General features: G+C 52.5%; 2 protein-coding genes across 4 annotated transcripts in view; one reads left to right on the top strand and one right to left on the bottom strand.

Annotated features, from left to right (window-relative positions):
- Window positions 1-230: 230 nt before the first annotated feature.
- On the top strand, window positions 231-10219 carry FTCD (formimidoyltransferase cyclodeaminase). 2 transcript variants are annotated; one of them, XM_084524313.1, is made up of 18 exons: window positions 231-606; window positions 1228-1411; window positions 1744-1872; window positions 2032-2120; window positions 2285-2464; window positions 2539-2676; window positions 3000-3131; window positions 3817-3878; window positions 4316-4445; window positions 4597-4758; window positions 4982-5025; window positions 5158-5296; window positions 5728-5823; window positions 6044-6328; window positions 6834-7056; window positions 7412-7447; window positions 7690-8069; window positions 9330-10219. In XM_084524313.1, the coding sequence occupies exons 1-14, from the start codon at window positions 553-555 to the stop codon at window positions 6128-6130; spliced, it is 1626 nt and encodes a 541-aa protein (XP_084380439.1). In that variant the 5' UTR covers window positions 231-552; the 3' UTR covers window positions 6131-6328; window positions 6834-7056; window positions 7412-7447; window positions 7690-8069; window positions 9330-10219. The 2 variants fall into 2 exon arrangements, with proteins under 2 accessions (XP_084380439.1, XP_084380438.1); XM_084524312.1 differs by having other exon boundaries at window positions 6044-7056.
- Window positions 10220-10808: 589 nt separating this feature from the next.
- COL6A2 (collagen type VI alpha 2 chain) overlaps window positions 10809-21639 on the bottom strand; it is a 28489-nt gene continuing 17658 nt past the window's right edge. The window contains exons 27-28 of one of the 2 annotated variants that reach the window (XM_084524310.1): window positions 21436-21474; window positions 10809-12394 (exon numbers count right to left, since the gene is read on the bottom strand). In XM_084524310.1, the coding sequence (XP_084380436.1) occupies window positions 11787-12394; window positions 21436-21474 (647 nt within the window). In that variant the 3' untranslated portion in view covers window positions 10809-11786. Of the gene's footprint in view, window positions 12395-16351; window positions 17927-21435; window positions 21475-21639 lie in introns of those variants that run through there. The other variant, XM_084524311.1, reaches the window with a different exon arrangement.

Below are 21639 nucleotides of genomic sequence, written 5' to 3'. Positions count from 1 at the left end.
TACCATCAGCTTGTGGGTGGGGGTTCACACTGGTTTCACCATGGGAGCAGCAGCCCCCCACCAGTGCTGGGTACTGTTCGTCCCGTTTGTGCCTTTGTGCTCCTGTCCTCCGTGTCCCCATCCCTTGTGGTCTCAGCCCTGCAGGCGCCACTGGCCTGCTGCTGATCTGCCTGTACCAGGGGCAGTCCTGTGGGGCAGCCCCTGGGGATGGGTGGAGCAGGGAACTTTTGCTTTTCTTCACATTGTGCCACCTTGTCCTAGTCATTAGTGGGCACTGACGGGTCATTTCTGTTGGAGCTTGCTGAGGACGTGCTGCTCAAGCCCCACAAGGGCATTTCAGTCCTAGCCCCCCCGTGCTGCTGATCCAATACCCTTTCTGTCTGCTGGCTGTAGATCAATGCAGTTAATGAGAAACCCTGGTGCTGGGCAAGAGGCAACCGGCTGGGTGCTGGGAACGCTGCTGCTTCCCAGCAGGACTGGAACAGCCAGAAAAACCCACGCAGCTTGAGGAGCCAAGCCTGGGGCCACGGGGTTCGGGCAGAGCCGAGGACCATGGCCAAGATGGTGGAGTGTGTCCCCAACTTCTCGGAGGGGTGCAATAAGGAGGTGAGGGTCGAGGGGTGGGCAGTGGTGGGTGGTGGGCAGCTGGGCTCCCATATGTCCTGCAATGGGTTTTGCCCCGTGATTTGCAGCCTGGCTTATAGTTTTCCAGTACTCCTGTACTTCTCTGGTACTTTTCCATTATTTCTGGGCCAAATGAAATCAAACACGCCAGCCAGGTCAATGTTGCCTGTGCTGGGCACCCGCTTCAGGCTGCACTTTGCCCCTGACAGTGGTGCAGGTCAGCAGACCTAAAATTGCTGAAAAACTGCTGCTTCCCCTGGGGAACGGGCTTTTTGGAGCCAAATCTGTTTTGAAGCTTGCAGGGGACAGTGTCCTCAGGGACAGCAACTTGTGATGGAGCTCTCTGTCACACAGCAGCTCTCCCAGGGCTTGGGACTACCTGGGGGCTGTCTCAGAGTCCCAGATCCCCTGGCTGGGATCTGGATGCTCATGCCCCTAGGTCCTGCATCCTCACCTCCTTCCTGATGAGCCTGACGATAGGTGCATCCCCTGCACCGGTGGGAGCAGGGTGGAGACGCCTGAGAAACGGCATCCTCACCTTGCACAGCTGCCGGGGCTGCAGTGGGAGCCTCACCAGCCCAGCCAGCTTGCCCCCGTTGGCAGGTGATCGAGGCACTGGGGCAGGCCATCTCCCGGACACCTGGCTGCGTGCTGCTGGATGTGGACGCTGGTGCCTCCACCAACCGTACCGTCTACACCTTCGTGGGGACCCCCGAAGCTGTCGTCGAAGGGGCGCTGAGCGCAGCCCGCGTGGCCGGGCAGCTCATCGACATGAGCCAGCACACGGGTGAGCAACCCTCTGCTCCCAGCCTGGGCAGAGCCCCTGCCTCGGCTGGAAGGAAGAGCAGGCACCAAAGTGCTGCCAGAGGGCAAGCACAGAGTGTTTCCAGCACTGTAGGAGGGATGCTGGTGAGACCACACCGAGCTCTTGCTCATCCTCCCAATCCAGAGGGGCTGCATCTGTCCTGTCCCTAGGCTGCAGCAGGCATTGCTGCTGCAAACTCCACTTTCCTTGCCGTGACAGTGCTCAGACTGCAAAAGCAGCAGGGAAAGGGCCTTCATCCCTCCTTGTCTGCTTGCCCTTCTGGGCTCCCATCCTGATTTCTGCCCTGGCCCTAGGTGAACATCCTCGCATGGGGGCCCTGGACGTCTGCCCCTTTGTGCCAGTGATGAATGTCAGCATGGAGGAGTGCGTTGCTTGTGCTCACGTCTTCGGGCAGCGCTTGTCGGAAGAGCTGGGGGTGCCTGGTGAGTGAGAGCTGGGCCGCCCAGCTGGGCCCCTGTCCCCCTGCATACCCCCAGCGCTTCTTTTACAAAAGCTTCACCACAGGCAGAAGGGGGCCTGCCCCCCAGTAGGCAAATTCAGACCCTGGTAGACAACTTGTTCACCACCACCCTGCCTTGCAGTGTACCTGTACGGAGAGGCGGCCCGAGAGGAGAGCAGGAGAACCCTACCTGCCATCCGTGCTGGGGAGTACGAGGCACTCCCCGAGAAGGTGAGCCTGGCTTTGTGGGACGGGAGATGTGAGCCTTGCTCCAGCCAAACCTTGGTGCCAGGGGGAGTGAGCCTCCTTTCCTGGGTGATTGCTTGGGAGGAGCCACCTCCAGTAGGGCAGCTCATGCTGCTCACGAGCACCCACGTGCTCTCCTCCCTCCCCAGCTCAAGAAACCCGAGTGGGCTCCCGATTTCGGGCCCCCAACCTTTGTCCCCCGGTGGGGGGCCACAGTGACAGGGGCCCGGACCTTCCTCATCGCGTACAACATCAACCTGCTGTGCACCAAGGAGCTGGCGCACCGCATCGCCCTCAACATCCGCGAGCAGGGCCGCGGCTCCAGCCAGGTACCCCCGTGCTGCCCGCTGACGCCGCTTCTCCTGGGCTGGGCTGCCACCTTGACCACAGGGGTTCTCCGCAGCCTGGACGCTTGAAGAAGGTGCAGGGCATCGGCTGGTATTTGGAGGAGGAGAACATAGCCCAGGTTTCCACCAACCTGCTGGACTTTGAGGCTACGCCACTCCACACCGTCTATGAGGAGGTCTGCCGTGACGCAGAGGTGGGTAGTGCACGGTGCTCTCCCTCCAAGTGCTCAGCCCACAGCTGGGCTCTGCTTTCTCTTATACTCAGCTCATCCAAGCTGGGCAGAGACCTGACCCACATGTAAACTCCAAAAGCTCAGCAACTTGTTGCTAACCTCAGCTTCTGGCTTATCTCCACACGGCAGGAGCCACATCGGAGGCTCTCCATGAGCCCCCCAGGTCCTGGGAAGGGATAGGAGCCACCAGGCTGAGGTGGCAGTGGAGGCAGGAAAGGCAGCTCTGGGGCCTTTTTCTCCTGGATCTGATGTCCTTTTTCTCCTGTTTCTGATGTCCTTTGCAGGCGTTGAATCTCCCTGTGGTGGGGTCCCAGCTGGTAGGGCTTGTCCCAAAGAAGGCCATGCTCGACGCAGCAGAGTTTTACATCAAGAAGGAAAAACTCTTCATCCTGGAGGAGGAACACAAGATCAAGCTGGTAAAGTGGGTCTTCCCAACGCTGAGACAAGGGCGGGGCTACAAGTAAGACCCCCCAGATTCCAAAAATGCCGCTGAGCAGGGACTTGGGACCAGGACAAGCCACAGGCATGTTGGGTGACCTGTAACACCTGGCTTGAGGGATGGTGCCTAGAAATCTGTGAGGGGATAGTGACTGGGACAAACTGGCTTACAGTCCTGAGGATGCTCAGGGGAACAGAGACCCCATCTGAGGAGGACAAATTACAGGCAGCAGCTGCCCAGCCTGCCTGCACAGAGGCTGTGAGGGAAAGGACACCTCTCCACAGCTCAAGGGCACTGTCCCAGCTCCGGTATAAGCTGGAAACAAGGAGGCAGGTTCTGCTTTTCAGCTCCAGCAGGGAAGGGAGTGGGGAGGGACTTTACCACCCTATCAGGAATGTGCTAGATAAGAGTGAGCTAAACATTTATCGGTGCAGTTTCAGGCACTCGTGGGCGGCCGCACACCACCCCTACCTTGGGGTGGGAGCTACGTGTGGCACCAGCTTCCCTCACCTCGGGTGGTCACCCCTGCAGCCCTTTCCCAGGGCCAAACCACCCAACGTTAATTAAAATCAGGGTGTGAGGATGCAAGAGGATGCAGCGGGAGGTGCTGGCGGGGCGCACGGAGCCGGCTGGGGCTGACACGGTGGTGCTGCTCCTTGCAGGTGGTCAGCCGGCTGGGCCTGGACTCCCTGTCTCCGTTCAACCCCCGGGAGCGCATCATCGAGTAGGGGCCCTTCCTGCTGCTCCTCACTGTCCCCATCACTGCCCAGGCCGGGGGATCCTGCTGCAAGCCTCTTGCGCTGAGATTGATTTGGGAAAGTGAAACCCACCTGGAAATCAGGGCGTGCGCTTATAAGTCCTTGTCCCCTTGCCCTGGGATATGGCTTCAGAGCCCAAGCCAGCATCTGGGTGCATTTCTATCCCATCAAATGCTGCTTGCAGTGAGATGCTCCTCTCATGCAGAGCAACCCCTGCCATCACCAGGAGGCTACCTGGCTCCTTCTCCTGCTGATTTTCTGGGACTCCCAGCAGAGCGCTGTCCCCCCTTCCCAATCACCCGTGGGCCAAGGGGTAGATGAAAACCCAGCGGAGAGGGATGAGGAGGGGTTGGGTGGTGGTGGCTGCCAGCACAGGGGTGGTCTGACCCACGGTGTGCCACAGGTACCTGGTGCAGGCAGGAGAGGAGGACAAGGGGCTGGTGGCAAAGCCGCTGGGAGCCTTCGTGCGAGCAGTCGGCGGGAGGACAGCAGCACCAGGAGGAGGCTCGGTGGCTGCAGCTGCGGCCGCTCTGGTACGTGGCCTGCCCACAGGGGGGTTTCTCCCCAAGGGGGTCCCTCCCCGCCCTCCTGGGTACTTCTCCAGGCACCCGGGGGGCTCCTCAGTGAGGAGAGCTGGTGCAGTGGCTGTGCCCTGCTGGAGAACTCAGCACTGTGCCCCCACAGGGAGCAGCCCTGGGCTGCATGGTGGGGCTGATGAGCTATGGCAAGCGGCAGTTCGAGGAGCTGGATCCCATCATGAGGAAGCTGATCCCTCCCTTCCACCAGGCCATGGACGAGCTGGTGGCAATGGTGGACGCCGACTCCCAGGCCTTCAGCAGCTACATGGTGAGGTCTCACCAAGAGCAGCCCTGCCGTGGGCAACAGGGGGGCTTGCCAGCAGCACTGCACCCTGGTGCCCTTTGGAGCAGGACTGGGGGAAGGGGCATCACCTGGGAAGGGAGCCTGAGCACAAGTGAGGGAGCCACTGGTTCCGCTGTGGCCCCTGGTGGAAGACACATGGGATCTCAGAGCACCCCAGTCCACTAAACTTCCTTTTCCTTGCCTGCAGGAAGCTATGAAGCTGCCAAAAAACACCCCTGAAGAGAGGGAAAGGTGAGCCCTCAGACTGGTGAGGGCTTGTGGTGGTGGTGGGAGCTTGCACACCAGCTTGCACCCCAGCTTTTGCACGAGCAGGCCTAGCCTGGGCTCGTCCCAGTGCTCACCTAGGGCTATCCTCTATCCCAGGCGTGGCGCTGCCATGCAGCAGGGGCTGAAGACAGCTGTGAAAGTGCCCTTCACCCTGGCAGAGAAGGTGAACAGGCTCTGGCCCCCACTGAAGGAGCTGGCACAGCATTGCAACCTGGCCTGCAAATCCGACATCCAGGTACAGCCCCATGCTTAGGACCTTCTGTGGCCGCAGGGTTCACACACTGTCCTGGCTGGGGCTTCAGAGCTCACTGCCTGTCCTCATCAGATTTTCCACCACAGTTTGACCTGTGCAGGGGACACATCTAGCCAGCACTGCTTCCCAAACTGGCCACTGCTTTTTACCTATTCACTTTCTGGCAGCTTGTGAGCCTCTCAGGAAGGAAAGCTGATCTCCACCAGCCCTTGCCTGAGTTTTCACATCCGTGGCAAGGTCATGAAATGTTTCCCACAGCAAAGTCATGTCCTGAACGTGGTGGGAAGGTGCTGCTTCCCATTGCAGGCCAGGGCAGCAGAGATCCAAAATGTAACGTGAGGGTCTGCCCTGCTGCCAGACCATGAAGTGCAGCTGGTCCAGGAGGAGAGCTTTCCAGAAGCCTCTTTTCATAGGTGGGAGCCAAAATGTTGGAAGCTGCTGTGTTTGGAGCCTATTTCAATGTCATGATCAACCTCAAAGACATAACGGATGAGAAGTTCAAGCTTGCGGTAAGCAGGGGCTGGAAGTGTGCGCCTGCCCTGGAGGTGGGGATAAGGCTGGACAGAACGGGAGATGTGGCCCCCGGGACCCCGTGTGGAGGGGCTGTGGGCACAAGGACACCTCAGTGCCAGGATGGGGACTGAGACGTGGCAGAGCTTGGATGGTGGGCAGTGGGGGCCTTGTCAGTCCTTCTGTCTGGAAATGATCCGTCTTCTCCCTCCCCTGCAGATGTCGCAGAAGGTCTCCGGGCTGCTGGAGGAGGCGAAGCAAGGCTTGGCACTTGTGCTGGCGCTGCTGGAGAAGCGGGTGGCCTGAGAGGCGCTGAGGGCTGGGCCGGGAGATGCACGGGGTGGGGGGGATACACAAATACAGCTGGGAAACACACTCATTGCTGCCTGGGCTCCTTCGGCACCCGCCCCAGGGGAGCTGCTCCGCTCAGACCAGTCCCAGTGTTATGTCCCCTGCCTGCGCTGGACCTTCTTTGACCAAAGCGGGGACCCTGTGGTGCTGCAGGTGTGGGCCCTCACCTGCCTGCATGTCTCTGTGCCCAGAATCACCCTGAGACACCCTCCTGATGCTGGGCTAGGGCAGGGATGGGCACCAGGGCCGTGTCCCTAGCGGTGCAGCATCCCAGCAATGCGTGATGAGCCTGGTGCATGGCAGGGAGGGAGCGCTGCCAAGCACGGGGCAGCACTGGGAGGCAGCGGGAATGGCACTGGGTGGCACTGGGGGAGCTCTACCCCCTCTGCACAGCTCCCCGGAGAGAAAGGGCTGGGTCTGGTGGCGGATATCAGGCTGTCACAGCACCCTGAGCTCAACCTGTTCACCCCCAGCCCCCTTTTCCCAGCGGTCATTGGCAGGGCCCCGAGCCCTACAGCAGCCCCAGTGGGGACGTGATCCCCACACTGTCCCCCGGGCACGTTACCCATGCTGGGGGCACTGCGCCAGGGTTCAAGGCAGGGACGCCTGACTCACCCATCACCTGACGCCAGCACCCTCCCTCCCGTGTTTTCTCCAGCCCTGCAGGACCTTTGTGCTGGGTGGGAGCGGTGTGCTGACGTCTCCCCGTGCCCATGGTGACTGCGGGTTTCGCTGCTCTCCGGTGTCACCCCGGCTGGGCAGGGCCCTGTATTTTGTATTTAAGGGGTGCCCACGGGCTGGCTTCACTGCCTCAGGAGAGCCACGCTGAGGAGAGCAGTCGGGGCTGTGGTGCTTACAGAGGGCTCTGTTCTGCACGGCGGGTGAGCAGAGGCAGTCCCCACTGGTGGGGCTGGGATGCACTGGGGGGCACCAGAGCTGGTGCAGGGCCAGGACACGGTGTCCCCAACCCCTTATGCTCCTGCTGGGTGCATGGGTTTGGCTTGCTCCGGGACACATGGGAGACTTGTGTTGGGCTGGAGTTGGCGCATTTTTTTCTATTCGTGATGGAAATTGTATGCTGGGAGTGGTGGTGGTGGCGGTGGTGGCAGCCACTCTCAGGATCCCTGGGGAGGACAGGATGCCCCCTGTCCCCTCCAGGGTGGCCCCAGGGGAAGCCCCACACCGTGGCCATGTACTGCTGGGGAGTGCTGACTGTGCCTGTCCTTTCCTTTGCAGCTCGGAGCCAGTGAAGGATGTGGAACCTCAACCAAGGTGAGTGGCCGTGGGGCTGGGGCCAGCTGCCCCTGGGTACTGTACAGTCACCGGGGCTTGGGGAGGGGCTCAGTGCAGCCACCACAGGCACCCCAAAGGACTGCCTGTGCATCAAAGGGGAGTGGGGCATCGTTTGAGAAGAGGGGGTAGACCTGGTGGGGTCCCTGGGGTGCACAGGTACCCCAGCTCCCTACATTGCCTCTCCAGGCTCTGCTCACTTACAGTCCCCCTCTTCCTCCTAGGACCGCCACCTCCGCAGGTGCAGATCTGCCCGTCTGCCCCTCCGACATACCCATACCCAGGGTCCTGCAACTCATCTGGGCCCTATCCTGGCTACCCGGCAGTGCCCCCCAGCGTCCCCGGGGCCTGTCAGCCAGGACACCCAGCTGCCTTCCCCTGTGTCCCCCCACCACCTGGCCACCACCCGCCGGGCCACCACCCGCCGGGACATCACCCACCGGGCCACCACCCACCAGGCCACCACTCACCGGGACACCACCACCATGAGCATCCCCCACCAGGGGTGCCGGGGTGCCCACCAGCCCACCCTGGCTGCCACAAGAAGCACCATAAGAAGCACAAGAAGAAGCACTCCAAGTCCCACAAGCACCACAGTGGCAAGGTAAGGGTGTGGTGGCCGCAGCTGCCCCAAGCTCTCTGTCGTAGTCCCCTGCACCCCCTGCATGTTCTCCTTTGCCTTGCTACAGCTGGAATGAGCTCATGGGCTGCCAAGGGCTTCTTGTTTTGTTTTGGTTTTGTTTTTAATTGGAGACTCCCTTTTGTTTTATAAATAGGCAAGCATGAGTCATTTCAAATGAGTCTTTAGATACCTTATCTGTGAAGTTCCTTGAAGCCACTCAGAGCAGTGGAATGCCACAGCTCAGGGTGCACCGTGCAGTGTGTTAAGTCCCACATCTTCCTTCTGCTTACCCAGACCTTGTGAACCACGTCTGCTCAGTGTCCCACATCAGAGGACCAGTGCAGCTCCCTTTCAAAAATCCTCCCCATCCAGAAGATGAGAAAAAAAAAAAAAAAAAAAAAGTGAAAAAAAAATCTTAGGGTAGTCAGTAGCTCTGTGTCTGTGCTGGGTGGAGATGCTGCAGTAAATGATCTCCTAGGGATGGGTGCTATCCAGACAGGCCTGAGTGAAGGGCTGCCAGTTCCACCATCCAAGGTAGATGCAATTCCCAGACAATGCAAACCCTCAGCTCCTTTTGGTATTTGATTGCTTGTAAGGTGATTTGCCTGGACATTTGCTTTTGCTGGCAGAGACCACAACCCTTCTGGGGTTTGTTTAATTGTCCTGAACAGCCTTGAGAGATAACAATAAAAAAACAGCCCTCCCACAATGTGCTCATAATCATATCTGCCAAGCACCGTGGCAGAAATACAACAGTGCCTAGCTCAAAAATATGTCATGTGACAGCACTGCAATAAACACCGGCATCATTTTATTAGTAGCCATTTCATCTCAATGCCAAGGTAGCTTGGCAGAGGTTTACTGTCTGAGGCCGTGATGCTGCAGATCACGACCCTCTGCATGGCCACAGCCCCTGGCATTGCTGCTGGTAATTACCAGCTTGCAGCTCAGCCTGTGTACACACCTGAGGGCACACCTTTTGGTGGTGATTAAACTGTGGGTGTGCGTTGTGGCTGCTTCCAGCTCAACCTCGACCCAGCTGGGCTCTACGAACAGGCACCCTTCTTCCCGCAGCAGCTGTAGGCAGTGGGCACCCTGCACTGGGGGGAATTCATGGAGCCAAAATGTCCCTGGACAAGTCCCCAGGTCTCATGCCTGCAGCCGTTAGCACCTGCCAGAAGTGGTGTGGAGGAGGGTTGTTTCTGTGCTATCCTGAACCGGTTTCATCTGTTCCTTCTCCAGCACTCAAGCAGCTCGAGCAGCTCGAGCAGTTCCGATTCCGACTGAAGAGGACACGTTCCACCCGCACGGTGGTGAAGCCCCGGAGGAGACAGCATATGAAGACAAATGTCCCACGGGAACTACCTGCTTGCTCTTCTGCCCCTGTCTGCTGTCTCTGTGGTCTGCATTTTGCCTGTTGAGTGATTTTCTCGCTTTTAGTTTGTAAATTGTTTGACCTGGAATCACTGTAAGAGGACAAGCAGCAGCTCTGGCCTGTCTTTAGTGCGAAGGGGCTCTCATCCCACACTGAGGGCCATCCCCAAGACTGTGGGTAACAGCACACAAAATTTCACGTGTTGGTCAGCAGTCGGTGGTTGTTTGTCCCTCTGGCATGATGCCAGCTCCATAGTGGTCAAGGGCCCCATTCCAAGGCAACATGGGGTAATAAGAAAGAGAGGAAGTGATAGGAACCAGCTCTGGTCAGTTACACTAACCTATGAGAACATATGAAAATATAGGAACATTTATTCCAGCAGAATAATCTGAGGGAGGACTGCTCAGGTGGGAAGAAATCACAATAAGCAAACCTCCCACTAATTGGTGAGCTAATGAACTACAGGGGCCATTTGCAGGAAGGCTGAGCCTTGCAGCTGATAAGATTGTGAACCAAGTGGCCCCAGACTGGGAGGGTGCAGAAAACGGAGAGCTCTGCAAGCCCATGGAGGTGTGCAGGGGGCCTGGGGAACAGGAGTACCAAAGAGGAGGGACAGGTAGAAAAGGGTAAAAAAGGGTTGGTTGTATGTAAAATGCGGCCGGTCAGCATGCTTGTCTGGCTAAGCCCTTTGCCTGATCACCACAGTTTGTCCTTTCTTTTTACATCTTTTGCTCATTAAATCATTTTTCTAACTCTGCCCGTGTGTTTGCACTCTCTGTACTGTGGTTTATGTGAGCTGTGATGATTAAATGCCTACTGGGGGTGAAACCTGTGTCTGATGAGTGAACCTCTGTGCCAGCTCCCAGAGCCAGGCTGGGAAAGGGCACCTTGTGTGGTGCCATCCCTGGGCCAGAGCAGCTGGAGGAGGTGGCTGAGCTCTTGTTGCTCTTCACCTCCCTTAACGTGCCTGACCAGCAGCCCTGCGCCAAGGGAACGTGAACTGGGGAGGGGTGAAGGCATTGCTGGGAGATGAGGGTCTCAATGGGCACTGTGGATGTGTGGGGTTGGGGCAGAGGAACAGATCTGCGAGGGAACTGGAGGTGCTGGGCAGTGAGGAGAACTGGAGGGGACCCATTAGCCTCCTGTGGTCCTTCAGGACTTCAGCAGTGCCCTGTGCTGCATGGACCCCTGGCCTTGTGCTCCAGCATTTTCAAGGAAATGAAGAAGACAAACTTATCCTGACTTACCAGCTTAACACCGAGGGGAGCATCAGCTGCTCATTAGAAACAAACAACAAAAAAAAAGAGAGACGAGATAAACTACAGGATAAAGAGGCTTTTTCAAAATAGGGTGAGAAGAGTTTATTTGTTTATTTTTGCAGGCAGCACAATTCAAGTTCAAATCTGGGTATTGTTCAGGAGATACTGGTGGGAAGAAGGCACCATAGCTACTTTGAGCACTCTGGGATGACACGAAGGCAGCTCCACGTGCTGCACAGTATTCTGTGAGTTGCTGGGAGGCATGCTGCCCCTCTCAGCCAGTATTTTGGGTGCTATAATAAATGAACAGGTTCTGGTGACAGTTGGAATGGCTGAAAGAAGTGAAGGAGAATGAAGGTCTTTAAGCTGACCTGTGAAATTTAGGATTGATAGAGCACCAAAAGGAGCACCTGCAGACAGCTGTTGAAGGCAGCAAAACTTCTAAACATCCCATTGCTCCCAGGGAAAAAGGAGCAAACAACCAAGGGCCATGCAAAAGAAAAGCAAGTCACTGAGCGCTTCAAGCAGCACAGGATGTGTCAGAAACTTGCTCAGTCCTCTCAGGGGCAGAAACCCCAAGAGGACAAAAAGGATGATATAATTGGGAAAAGGGCTTGCTAAAAAAATGGGTGATGGCACAATTATAAATCTCCTCAAAGGATGCTCAAGGAGATGGGGAGTTTTTGTACACTAGAGATGATCATTTGTCCTACTAAACTGGAAACGTTTCTCGCTTCTCTGATAAGCCCTCCAAGGGTAACAGTTCATACACAAGGCATGGCTTGGTGTGTGTAAAGCTTTACAGACATACTTCATATGGCTCTGTATCCTGCTTAGATCTTGGTTTTAATTAGCACCATAAATGTAAGATATGTGACTTTTCATCATGAAAATCAAAAGAGAGGTCTGAATTTTGGCCAGAAAGGAGGACCCAGAGGGCAGCTGCATACACACTGTTCTAGGCCAGCTCAGAGTTGCTAGCAACCGTACAGAGAGAAGAAAATAGAACAGGTAATATCTGGGGTGTGTATACTGGTGAGAGGAGGACATGTGTACTCTATTCAATTAACATATCCACCTAATGAACCTGTCAAAGAAGCTGGGTTGGGAGAGGCTGTCATAGTCCTTCTCCCGGAAGATGGCTGCCCGGTCCCCAAGGCCAAGCTTCAGCAGGACATCCATGTCTACATCACTCCCCAGAGCCACTACTGTGGGCATGACGTCTTGCTTCTTCATGGAGTTGATGGCCTCCTCCAGGTTCTTGCTTCCTGTGATGCCATCGGTGATGAAGACAAAGGAGAGCTCAGCGTTGCGCCGGGCAACTCGCTGCCCGTTTCCTGGGCTGAGCACGATGTTGTTGATGGCGTGTATGATGGCTGACCCAATGTTGGAGGATGAGTCCAGATACTTGATCTGTGCCAGCGCATTGGAGATTTCCGTCAGGTTGTAGGTCAGTGGGAAGACCACGTCCTGCTCTCTCTCACTGCCGTACTGCAGCAGTGCGATCCGGGCATTCATGTTGTCGTTGTTGCTCCTGGCCAGTGTGAGCTGTCGGGCAACCTCCTCCACAAAGTTGTGGGCCCTGTGGAAATTCTGCTCCCCGATTCTTTCAGAGCCATCAAGCAAGAAGACAATGTCAACGGGGCGCTGTGTACACTGGGCCACTGCAAGCTCTGCAGGAGAAAGAAAAAAAAACAACAAAGTTGGGAGCATGAGAAAGCCTACAGAATAAGGTTGCGGCTTGCCTCATGCAGCTTGGGCTCCAGTTGCCTCTGCACACACTTTTCCAAAGAAGGACAAGCTCCACGATGATGCCAAAGCCTGTCTTTGTGGCTGGTAATGTTGGGCCTTTGCTTCTGATTCCCTCAGTTCCTGGGCATGAGGAATGAATGTTAATTCCAGGACCTAGTATAGACCTTCAGAAGCATCCAAGCATTAGACAGGTCTGAACATTTTGTGCATTTCAGCTCTAGAATTACAGCCACCTTCTTAGAGCAGTGCCCAACTTTTATATATAAGGGGTCTATATGAAGATCAACAGCACACAGTGCTTGTCTTACGTCTCGGTAATTTCTAGAGAGCGGCTTACTTTCAGAGTTAGTTTTCACACAAAGATTTGTAGGGATAAAGCTGATTTCATACCTTTCACACAAATTAGTTTAATCTGTAATTACCGATTCCTAAAGAGTTTATATAAAGGTCGGGTCATATGGTTGGAAAACAGGGCTCTATCCCTGCTGGTGCACCTGCACATTGTAAAGCAGCTTTTGTAATAAATAACAAAGACCAACATTTAAATGAAACACAGTGGGACATTGTCCTTCAGCCACTCAGAACAGCACCTGTCCATAAAGTAAGGCATGTAGGCATATGAATATATGCAGTGAGTGAACTCAGAAAAAAAAAAAAAAAAAGTGGTATAAAACTACAATATTTGGAGCCAGGTGCTAGTTATGAACCATTCTTTCGTCACTTTGCCGTGGTTGTGTGTAATGCATTTGACATTCATGTGCATGCACTGCTTCTTCAAGAAAGACCTCCACTTTTGCTATGGTGGATTTTCTTCCATTCTGGTGTAATAATTCTTCTGAGTTCCTTCTCTACTGAAAACCCTAGTCAGGAATACTATTGTAACATCATTACTGGTTTGTGATGTACATGCTGTGGCTGTCCACCTCCTGAGGTATTCCTGCATGGTGGCAGCAGGCCAAAAACCATATTGCACTGTAGAGCAATTCTGCGGTGCAGACCGAGACTGACTCTCAAAAAGGCACTGGAGCAGATCTCATCTTGTGTTGCATGACTGGCAAGGACAGGGTGATTCTGGAGCAACTCCAGCCTGAATATCCATTTTGGGTATCGAGGGGCAACTTTCACGATAGGAACATCACATTAGGTTGAATTTCTGTACAGTGAACAAATCCAACTTGACAAAGCGCTTCCTCAGTGCTGAGTGCCGTTATACCTGGGGCTGCATTCAGCATGGTGGAATGCTGAACCAAAGCGTTTTGTAACTCCTTGTATGAGGTGAACAACAAACAAATCACTGTTTAGTATGAAAGTACAATGTGTGTATATATATACATGTGTAGTCAACACTTGGCAAACAGCAAAACTGTACTTGAAGCAAAATGGATACATGTGCTCTTGAGACTAGACAGTGTGCAATGAATTCAGCAACAGAGGACTCTACTCCCAGCGTAGTAGACACTCTGAGTGTGCATATTGTTGAACTCGAAGACTATTTGATACCACTGCTTTCCATAATAAAACATAATAAAACACCTGATACAGGTACTTGTAGTTTAATCAAACTCTCTGGACATTGCTAAAGCCCATGGTTGCTTTTGTTTCATTTTCCCTGACCTTGCAGACTTGTATTTCTTAGCCCACACTGTAAAATATACCTATAATAATGATGTGTCTTGAATGGTGCTTGCTATACACTAACTTACTGCAAATGACAGGCTTCTGCAATGTCAATTCTGACTGAAGGAGAAAGCAACCTCTTAGTGATTCTGTTTTTCCCCGTGAGCAATTTTAATATTTAACATTTCCAAATTCAACTGCAGTACTTCATTCCTTTAAAGCAATAAAGTTATGTACTCACCTCTGGCCAACCTTCTTTGAGAAATGTTGTCTATAGGTACATAGATGCTGCAGTTCCCAGCATGCAGGTGCTGCTGCCACAAGGAAATTTTGCCTTGGCAGCGCCTGCACCAGTGAACTCCAGGTGCTCCCCTGCTCTGTGCAGTCACAAAAGGGAAAGGTGGAAAGGCATGCCCCCTTCAGCAACAGTCTGAAATCTGGGTAGGGGTCTGAAAAGCTGGTGGAAGTGAGCAGGTGGAAGAAAGGGCTGCATATTGACTCAGAGAAGTGCTACCAGTCTGTCTCCCCTGGTGTTTGCCTACACATAGCCATGTTGTGATTACAAGCACAAACTGCCCCCTCACACTCCAAAATGATCTAAAGCAATCAGTAGTAGCTCCTAGTTAAGCAGACGTAAGAGTCCCTCTGTGGAGCTTTGGTGAGGCCAACAGAATCACAGAATCACAGCACCACCTGGTTCCAGCCCCCTGCTGTGGGCAGGGACACCTCCCACTAGATCAGGCTGCCCACAGCTCCCTAACACGTGGCTGGCTCTCCAGGCAGCTCTCTACCAGCGTCTACTGCAGGCGTGTTCCCCAGAAAAACTCCCCTATGCTCCTCACAACTGGAAAGGGCTGCCTGCGGACTGTGTGATCCCAGGAGGATATAACATAGATGAGCAGGGCAGTAGAGTGACAGCAAAACCTTGGGTTTGTCCTGTTCAGTACCATGTGTCGGTTCCCACGTCTGGGCAGCATGGAGCTGAGTTCCCTTTCCTGCAGCAAGGAACAAGATTCTTGTCCTTAACTGTATGTGGTCCTGTGAGATAAGCTCTTGGGAGCACCACCGCAGATTAGCCCAACTAAAATCTTCGCATTGTGCTTTTAATTGGAGCACTGGTCCTTGTAATGCGTCTCACAGCACGGCACGGATGCCTGCAGCTCACTGCACTGCATACCAGGTGCAAGGAAACAGCTGAGGCTGCCTAACAGGAGTGGCACAAAAAGAGAACTGCAGAAATTTCTCTCACCTGTCCCCTCTGCACAACAGCTTTGCCCCATCACTGAAGGAACTGCAGGTGCGATGACAACTAACCGGTTTTGTCAGAGGATTAGCCAGGATTATGTTAGCAAACCACCACTGCACCCACATGCCTTTGTCTCAAAACACTGCTTAGGCAAAGACATTCTCTCAGTTGTTTTTTTTTTTTTTTTTTTTTGAAGCTCGCTGTAGGTTTCTGAGAGGTAAAAAAGTTTGTTTCTAATACTGTCCTGGGAAATGAAATAACCACAGTGGTGAGGTCTAAATCTGCTTTTCTGAAATCTTGTTCAATCCCAGTCTTGCTCAGCAAGATGTCCCAGCCTTGAGAAGTTTTTTTCAAATCAGTGTTTCCTTGGGGTTTTCCCTCTAGCATCATGGCTGGAGCAGTTTAATTAACTACCCTGAATTCAGTCATTCAGACTCAGTAGGCTGTCACATCCTAATTTTAGGGTACATGTAAAAATCAAAACAGGGAGTGTGGCTTTGCACAGACTATCTGGAATACATGGATTACGACCACAAATTAGCATATGGACTCAAGCACAGGCGGGTCCTCAAACTTTTGCTAGACTTTCACCTAAAACTCCTAGCACACCATTTAAAGCTCTCTGAATCCTTTTCCCTCTATTATATCCCAGAAGTGGAAAACTCCCTGGCATTGCACAGACTGGGAGCAAAAAGTGCTGAAATGCTGGAAGCTTTTTTTTCCTTTTGGGTGCAGTGTGCCAGGCTTGTTCATGTGCTGAACAACACAACCATCTCTCTTGTGCATCTGTCACTGGAAAACTTCTAACCTGCATTGGCAAGCCCCAGATGTTGAAATGGAGCTGAAATAAAACACTGTAAAATGTTCAAAGTGGGCAAGGTCCTTGTTCCAGTGCTTGTTTCTGAACTTGGCTACAGTATGGCAACTGGCTCCCCTTCACACACCTTGCAACACAGTTCATTATAGCCCAGCCACATTTTTGAAGACTGTACATCTCCATTCTGCCCATTAAATATGACATTTGCTCAGTATACTTTATTGCAATAATACCATGTCAGTTAGAGAGACTGCAAGATCCACTTGCTGGCAGTAAACACTTGCATGGGCATGCAAAATGCTCTGTTTTCTTCTTACAGGTTTAGAGGTCAGTAAATATTCTGGAGGCACAAATGGCAGTCATCTACCTGACTTTTTGTGAAAACCAGTGGTAGCTGAGCTCATGGAAATACCACTCCTCATCTAAGTGAATCTATCCACAGCACTAGTGGTGGGTCTGTACTCTCTCTGAACCGAACTAGCACTGGGTATGGATTTCACGGACTATACTACATCAAGTTTAAATACTTGCTTTTAAATAGCTTATGTAATGTATCACAGAGGTTTGTGCAGTCGTGGATTTTTGCTTAGGACTTCTTGGTCCTATATAACCTCTGTCTCCTGGATATGAATAGTACACATAGCTAATTAAGACAAAGGAAACACGAGTGTACAAGCAGAGTAAAAGGTGCACACAGCTTATACAGCTTCTGACAGAAGCACTCCTCAGGTTTTGCTGCTCTTGATGCAAAGCCAGGGATGCTCCCCTCTTGTACTCCTTGCTCTTCCCCTTCGCTAACCCTAACTGCTTACTGAGTGCTTGTACAGGAACTCTGACTGCAGAGAGAAGAGACGTTGCCAGTCTTGCCACATGACTGGCTAGCAGGACCTGAAGAGAGCCCTCACAGTAAGCCGGCAAGAGGACACAGAAGATGCTTCAGAAGCAGTCAGCAAAGACAAACGTAGGAAAGAGCAGGAAAAGTGCATCACTGGGCTCACTGCCACCAAGAGGCTGGCTCTGGCCCACAGCCACGTGTGCCCCAGTCTCTGCAGTGGGGCCTCCCACTCACCTGCAGCTGAGGACTGGGATGCACCAGGCTGCCAGAGCATGGCAGGAGCAGGAAAATAAAGAGCAGCGGCATGGCTGGCTCAGAGACCAAGGCAGTGCTGCCATCCTGCCAGGGCCTGGCAGCTCCCCTGCAGAAAAGCAGCAGGCAAAGCAAGAGCATCTCTGGAGAAAGCTGCCATGCTCGCCATCCAGCCAAGCCGGAGAGGTCTGCCACTTTTGTCACATCCCTGGCTGAGCCCAGCCAAGCTCTTTCACTGCCTGCGTTTCTCCTAAACTAAAAGCTTCTGCCAATGTACCTGCCCCCTCTGCCAAACAGGCACTCAAGGAAAGACGATTGCAGCTCCAAACAATTCTCCATCCCCGCTCACTCTCTGCTTCCACCCACTTTGCATGATCTAGAACAGAGATGTCAGCAAAGCCCTAGCACGGTTTCTGGGTCCCCCACAATCTCGCTGTGCACCATTTTGAAGGTGTCAATGAACAGGTCCATCCACTCTTGCCGCTCATTTCCAGTGGCAAACTTGGCTTTTTCGGCGGTAAAGGCCAAAGTGGCCACCAGCTGGGTGTACATTCTGGGGTCCTGGGTTTCCCGCGTGGAGTTTAGGAACTGGGCGATCGAATGTATGGTGCTGGGGATATTTATGTTGACTCCCTCTTCCATGGGGCGGAAAATAAGTGGGTTTACGTTCCCCGGGTTCCTGTCATCTGCAAGTGAGCGTCAAAAGAATATTTTCAGGGCTTTCTAGTAATGGCCGTGTCTCTGAATGCTACCTGGCTTCCTACGCACACTGCACCACAGGAGAACAGAGCTTATGAGGGACAGAGATGTAAAAATCAGAGCCAGATTTTAAATCTCAAGATCTAAGTGTCAACAGTGGTGCTGGAATATAGGTCCCAGAGTGGGACATGGCTCCCTCACTGAAACCGAACTCTTCCTGCAGCTCTCACAGGAAGGGCTGGAGCCAAAGATCACTGGTGAAGAAGGGAAGGCTCTCAGTGCGCTGCAAAACAGCCCTTACAGGGATCTGGGATAGAGCATCGATAGGAAAGGATCTACCCCAGAGAGGCCAGACAAGGGGGTACAGACCCTAATGCATCTGTGTTTCCACAGGCTGGGGACAAACCAGATATTTGTACAGACTCTGCCTGAGGCATCTGACTTGGGGAACGAGGAATTACTAAATCCTGAAGAGCCCGGGAAGCACAGAATAAGTAAGACAAGTTGATCAGTTGCCTATTTCTGAGAAGTGAACTCACTATGCTTATGACCAAATGATTGTATCTTACAGGTGTGATAGAAGGAACAGCATTTCACAGTTTGGTGGCAGGGCAACTAACTTTCTGCCATGTTTATGATTGAGGAACCACGGGATTCACACTGACTTAAAGTGCACATCAATGAACAGGCCTCAGAAAATGACATGAAAATTTAACCACCCAATTCCTACCTACTAGTCCAGCATATTCACAATGGACAAAACAGTAATTACAAAGAAGGCCACGAAGTCCAACTTCTTTCTGCACGTGGGACTCATTGATACCAGCCACCATGTGGCTTTGAACTCTGTCACATGCAAATTGTATGCATGCCAGGGAGCCAGAAAGACTTCCAAGAGAGAGCATTATGTGAACTTGCCTGGCACTCAGCCCACCACGCTTTGGCTGGAGTTACTGTCCTGTGGTGTACAGTGCTCCTGTGTGGTTTCCAAACTCTTCAGGACCCCGAGAACCTCAGTCTCCACTTGGCTGTGCTCAACTTAAATTTGAATAAAATCCCAAAGCTCAAAGCCCTTTTGCATGGGTTAGAAAGAGCCTCACAGAGCATCATGCGGTTTCCATCAAAGCAAGTGGTCAGTTCATATTTGCTCAGCATTTAACCCTAACCGAGCCCAGATCAAGAAACACTCCAGCATCCAGTAAGCACCAAAGTAGTTGATGGAAGGTTAAAAGAAGACAAGGGTCTGCCTTGAAAACAGGAAAACCTGGATTTCCTTAGTCAAAGCACTGAGAGGCAGCATGCCTTCACCTGCAGATGAGAACTCAGAGTGATGACATGCCCAGCTCTGCAAGGCAGCGGAGAGGAAGCTGGGTGCATGTAATAGCTCATCCTTGCCATATCCTGCTGACAAAACACAGTCTGGAGCTAGAGTACATGGCAGAAGCAATTGATTTGCTCTTTGAAGTGCCAGGACTGCAATTCTGACAACCTAAGGCCTAAAGCCTAAGACCAAGGTAGAGCATGGCTCCCCAGCCCCCTGCAGCCTGAACCTGTCTGATGCATGTGCAGCTGGACACATCCAACAGATACGCATGGAGCTCACACACGTGTCCTGCAAAAGGCGCCATCTCCATTCCAAAGGTTTGCTTTTAAGTTGGCACCAACTGTTGAAAATGTTCTCAGGAAACAAGAGGAAGCTGAACACCAAGCCAGAGAACCCCCACGCTCTGTTGCACTCCTTATGCCATAATTCATCCAACACCTTTCCTTACCACTATGCAAATGAGATCATTGCAAACCCTTCATCTAGAAGGGTTCATGACAACAACACATTATGCACCATCCAGTGCAGCAGCCAGATGGTGCTTTGCCCAAAGGCCCCTGAATCTCTGTGTATCACTTAAAACTTGGCCTACCAGGCCTAGCACAGATCCTTGCACATCAGAGTAACTTCTGCCTTCCAGAGAAGGGTGTGGTGGCACTTTCAGAGGTCCACACCTACCCAGGCATATCGTTCCACCTCCCATGTCCTCTAGGGCCCAGGTGTAGTGCCTGCGCTTGTCCTGGCCTGCCTGTGGCATGGTTTGAAGCATTACCCCAAGAGGGAACATCTTCAGATGCCTCCTTGAGCCCCAGCTACCATTTCTGTTCTGGTCCTCAGTGGCAGCAGGTACAGCAAAGTGTTCTCACTTTGCATCAGAAACAGAGACACACAAGTGCGCTACAAAGAAAGGACAGCCAAATTTGCTTTGCGTTGGAAGGTTTTGATGGCCAAAGCCTAGGAGAACATGAACTCAGCTGCTCAGGTCAGTCTCTCCTACAGTTTTCCTCAAATAGGTAGGCTACAAAGACTAAGACCTTGAAAGATACCTGAGCAATCACCAGTGTGGCATGGAGAAGTCACCTGCATTGCACAGATCCACAGGACAAAGCTCCTCAGAAGACACTGTAGAGGAGTGTGTGTGGACGGCTCAGCACCATGGTTTAGCACTGCTTTCTCTGCATGGCCAGGTGCAAATATTGAGAATAGCAGTCAGAGATTTTAGAGAGGAATAACACAGCTTTTCTGTCTTCAGACTTCTGATTGTTCTGGGACGATCCTTTTTCCCTTTGCTTTGTATGGTAATGGAGGGACTTCTTTGAAAATTAAAGTTGAAATTCTGTGTAATACTGAGTTGATGTGTGGGCTTTCAGAAAAACATACTCATGGCAAGAGTAGAGTTTAAAAAATTGCAAGAACTGGCAAAACTTTGTCCCCTACAAGCTTTGTGTATATCTGCAAAGAGTGCATCTGTATTTAAACAGGTGTGGAGACTCAGACAGTATCTCTAGGAGTTGCAGATCTGCCCTTTAATAAGCAAAATGTGATCAAGTAAAACCACCTGCAGCAAGCAGCAGCCATCTCTCATACCAGAGGATCAATCCTTACAGCCTTTTTCCTTTGATCCAACACCCTGAGTTAATTGTTAATTAAAATACAGCCAGTGTTAGAGAAGCCAAAGCTTTCAGTCCACTATAGTGTTGTTTTCCAAACTCTCCCTACCCTCTGTTCTGCCCTCATCATTCACAAGGAGCATCCTGCCCAGTGCTGCAAGTTGTACTCTGGATTTCAAAGGTTGCATGGATGGCAGAGTTTAGAAAGGGCTAGTATGTAACGGAGACACGGAGCAAGTGAGAAATTCATTGGTGAGCTTGGAGGTCAAAACCTGGTGGCTCCCACGAATTTGGACACGGAGAAATATCAGAGCTGAGCAATGCTCACATACTAACACAATACACTAGTACCTACCTGTGAAGAGAACTCAGAGGGACAGGGAAGACCAGGGGATGAAAACCCAGAGCCTCTCCTGATGTGAAATAACGCTATTTCCCAAACTCCCTGCTGTGTAAAGGTAATGAACAGCCTTGCACATTCCCTCCCACTCTTGAGCCTTGTTCACTCTCCCCTGGACCTACAACTATGTGCAGAAGGCACAAATCTATTTGTAATGTTTACCTGTCTGACAGGGCAGCTCAGGGCAGACGATCTGGGGATCTGGAAGGAAAAGAAACAAGGAAAACTGAATGATGTTCAACCATCCCCCTTCACTGCTTGCACAATCAGAGTGGCAGGTTTCTCATAAGGGGAAAGGACAACGGCCCAAAAGGCTGACTCTTATCTGAGGAAGGACTGTTTATTCAGGGCTGCATAAAGGTCAGT

The sequence above is a fragment of the Aythya ferina genome (assembly GCF_964211825.1).
Source record: "Aythya ferina genome assembly, chromosome: 6".
Classification (NCBI taxonomy): domain Eukaryota; kingdom Metazoa; phylum Chordata; class Aves; order Anseriformes; family Anatidae; genus Aythya; species Aythya ferina.
Note: the sequence above shows the minus strand (reverse complement) of the source record. Positions and strands in the feature narration are given on the sequence as shown.

Coding starts and splice junctions, on each gene's coding strand:
- FTCD (XM_084524313.1), top strand. CDS start 553: ATGGCCAAGATGGTGGAGTGTGTCCCCAACTTCTCGGAGGGGTGCAAT. Junction 4,446..4,596: donor CTGCAGCTGCGGCCGCTCTG/GTACGTGGCCTG, acceptor GTGCCCCCACAG/GGAGCAGCCCTGGGCTGCAT. Junction 5,824..6,043: donor ATGAGAAGTTCAAGCTTGCG/GTAAGCAGGGGC, acceptor CCTCCCCTGCAG/ATGTCGCAGAAGGTCTCCGG.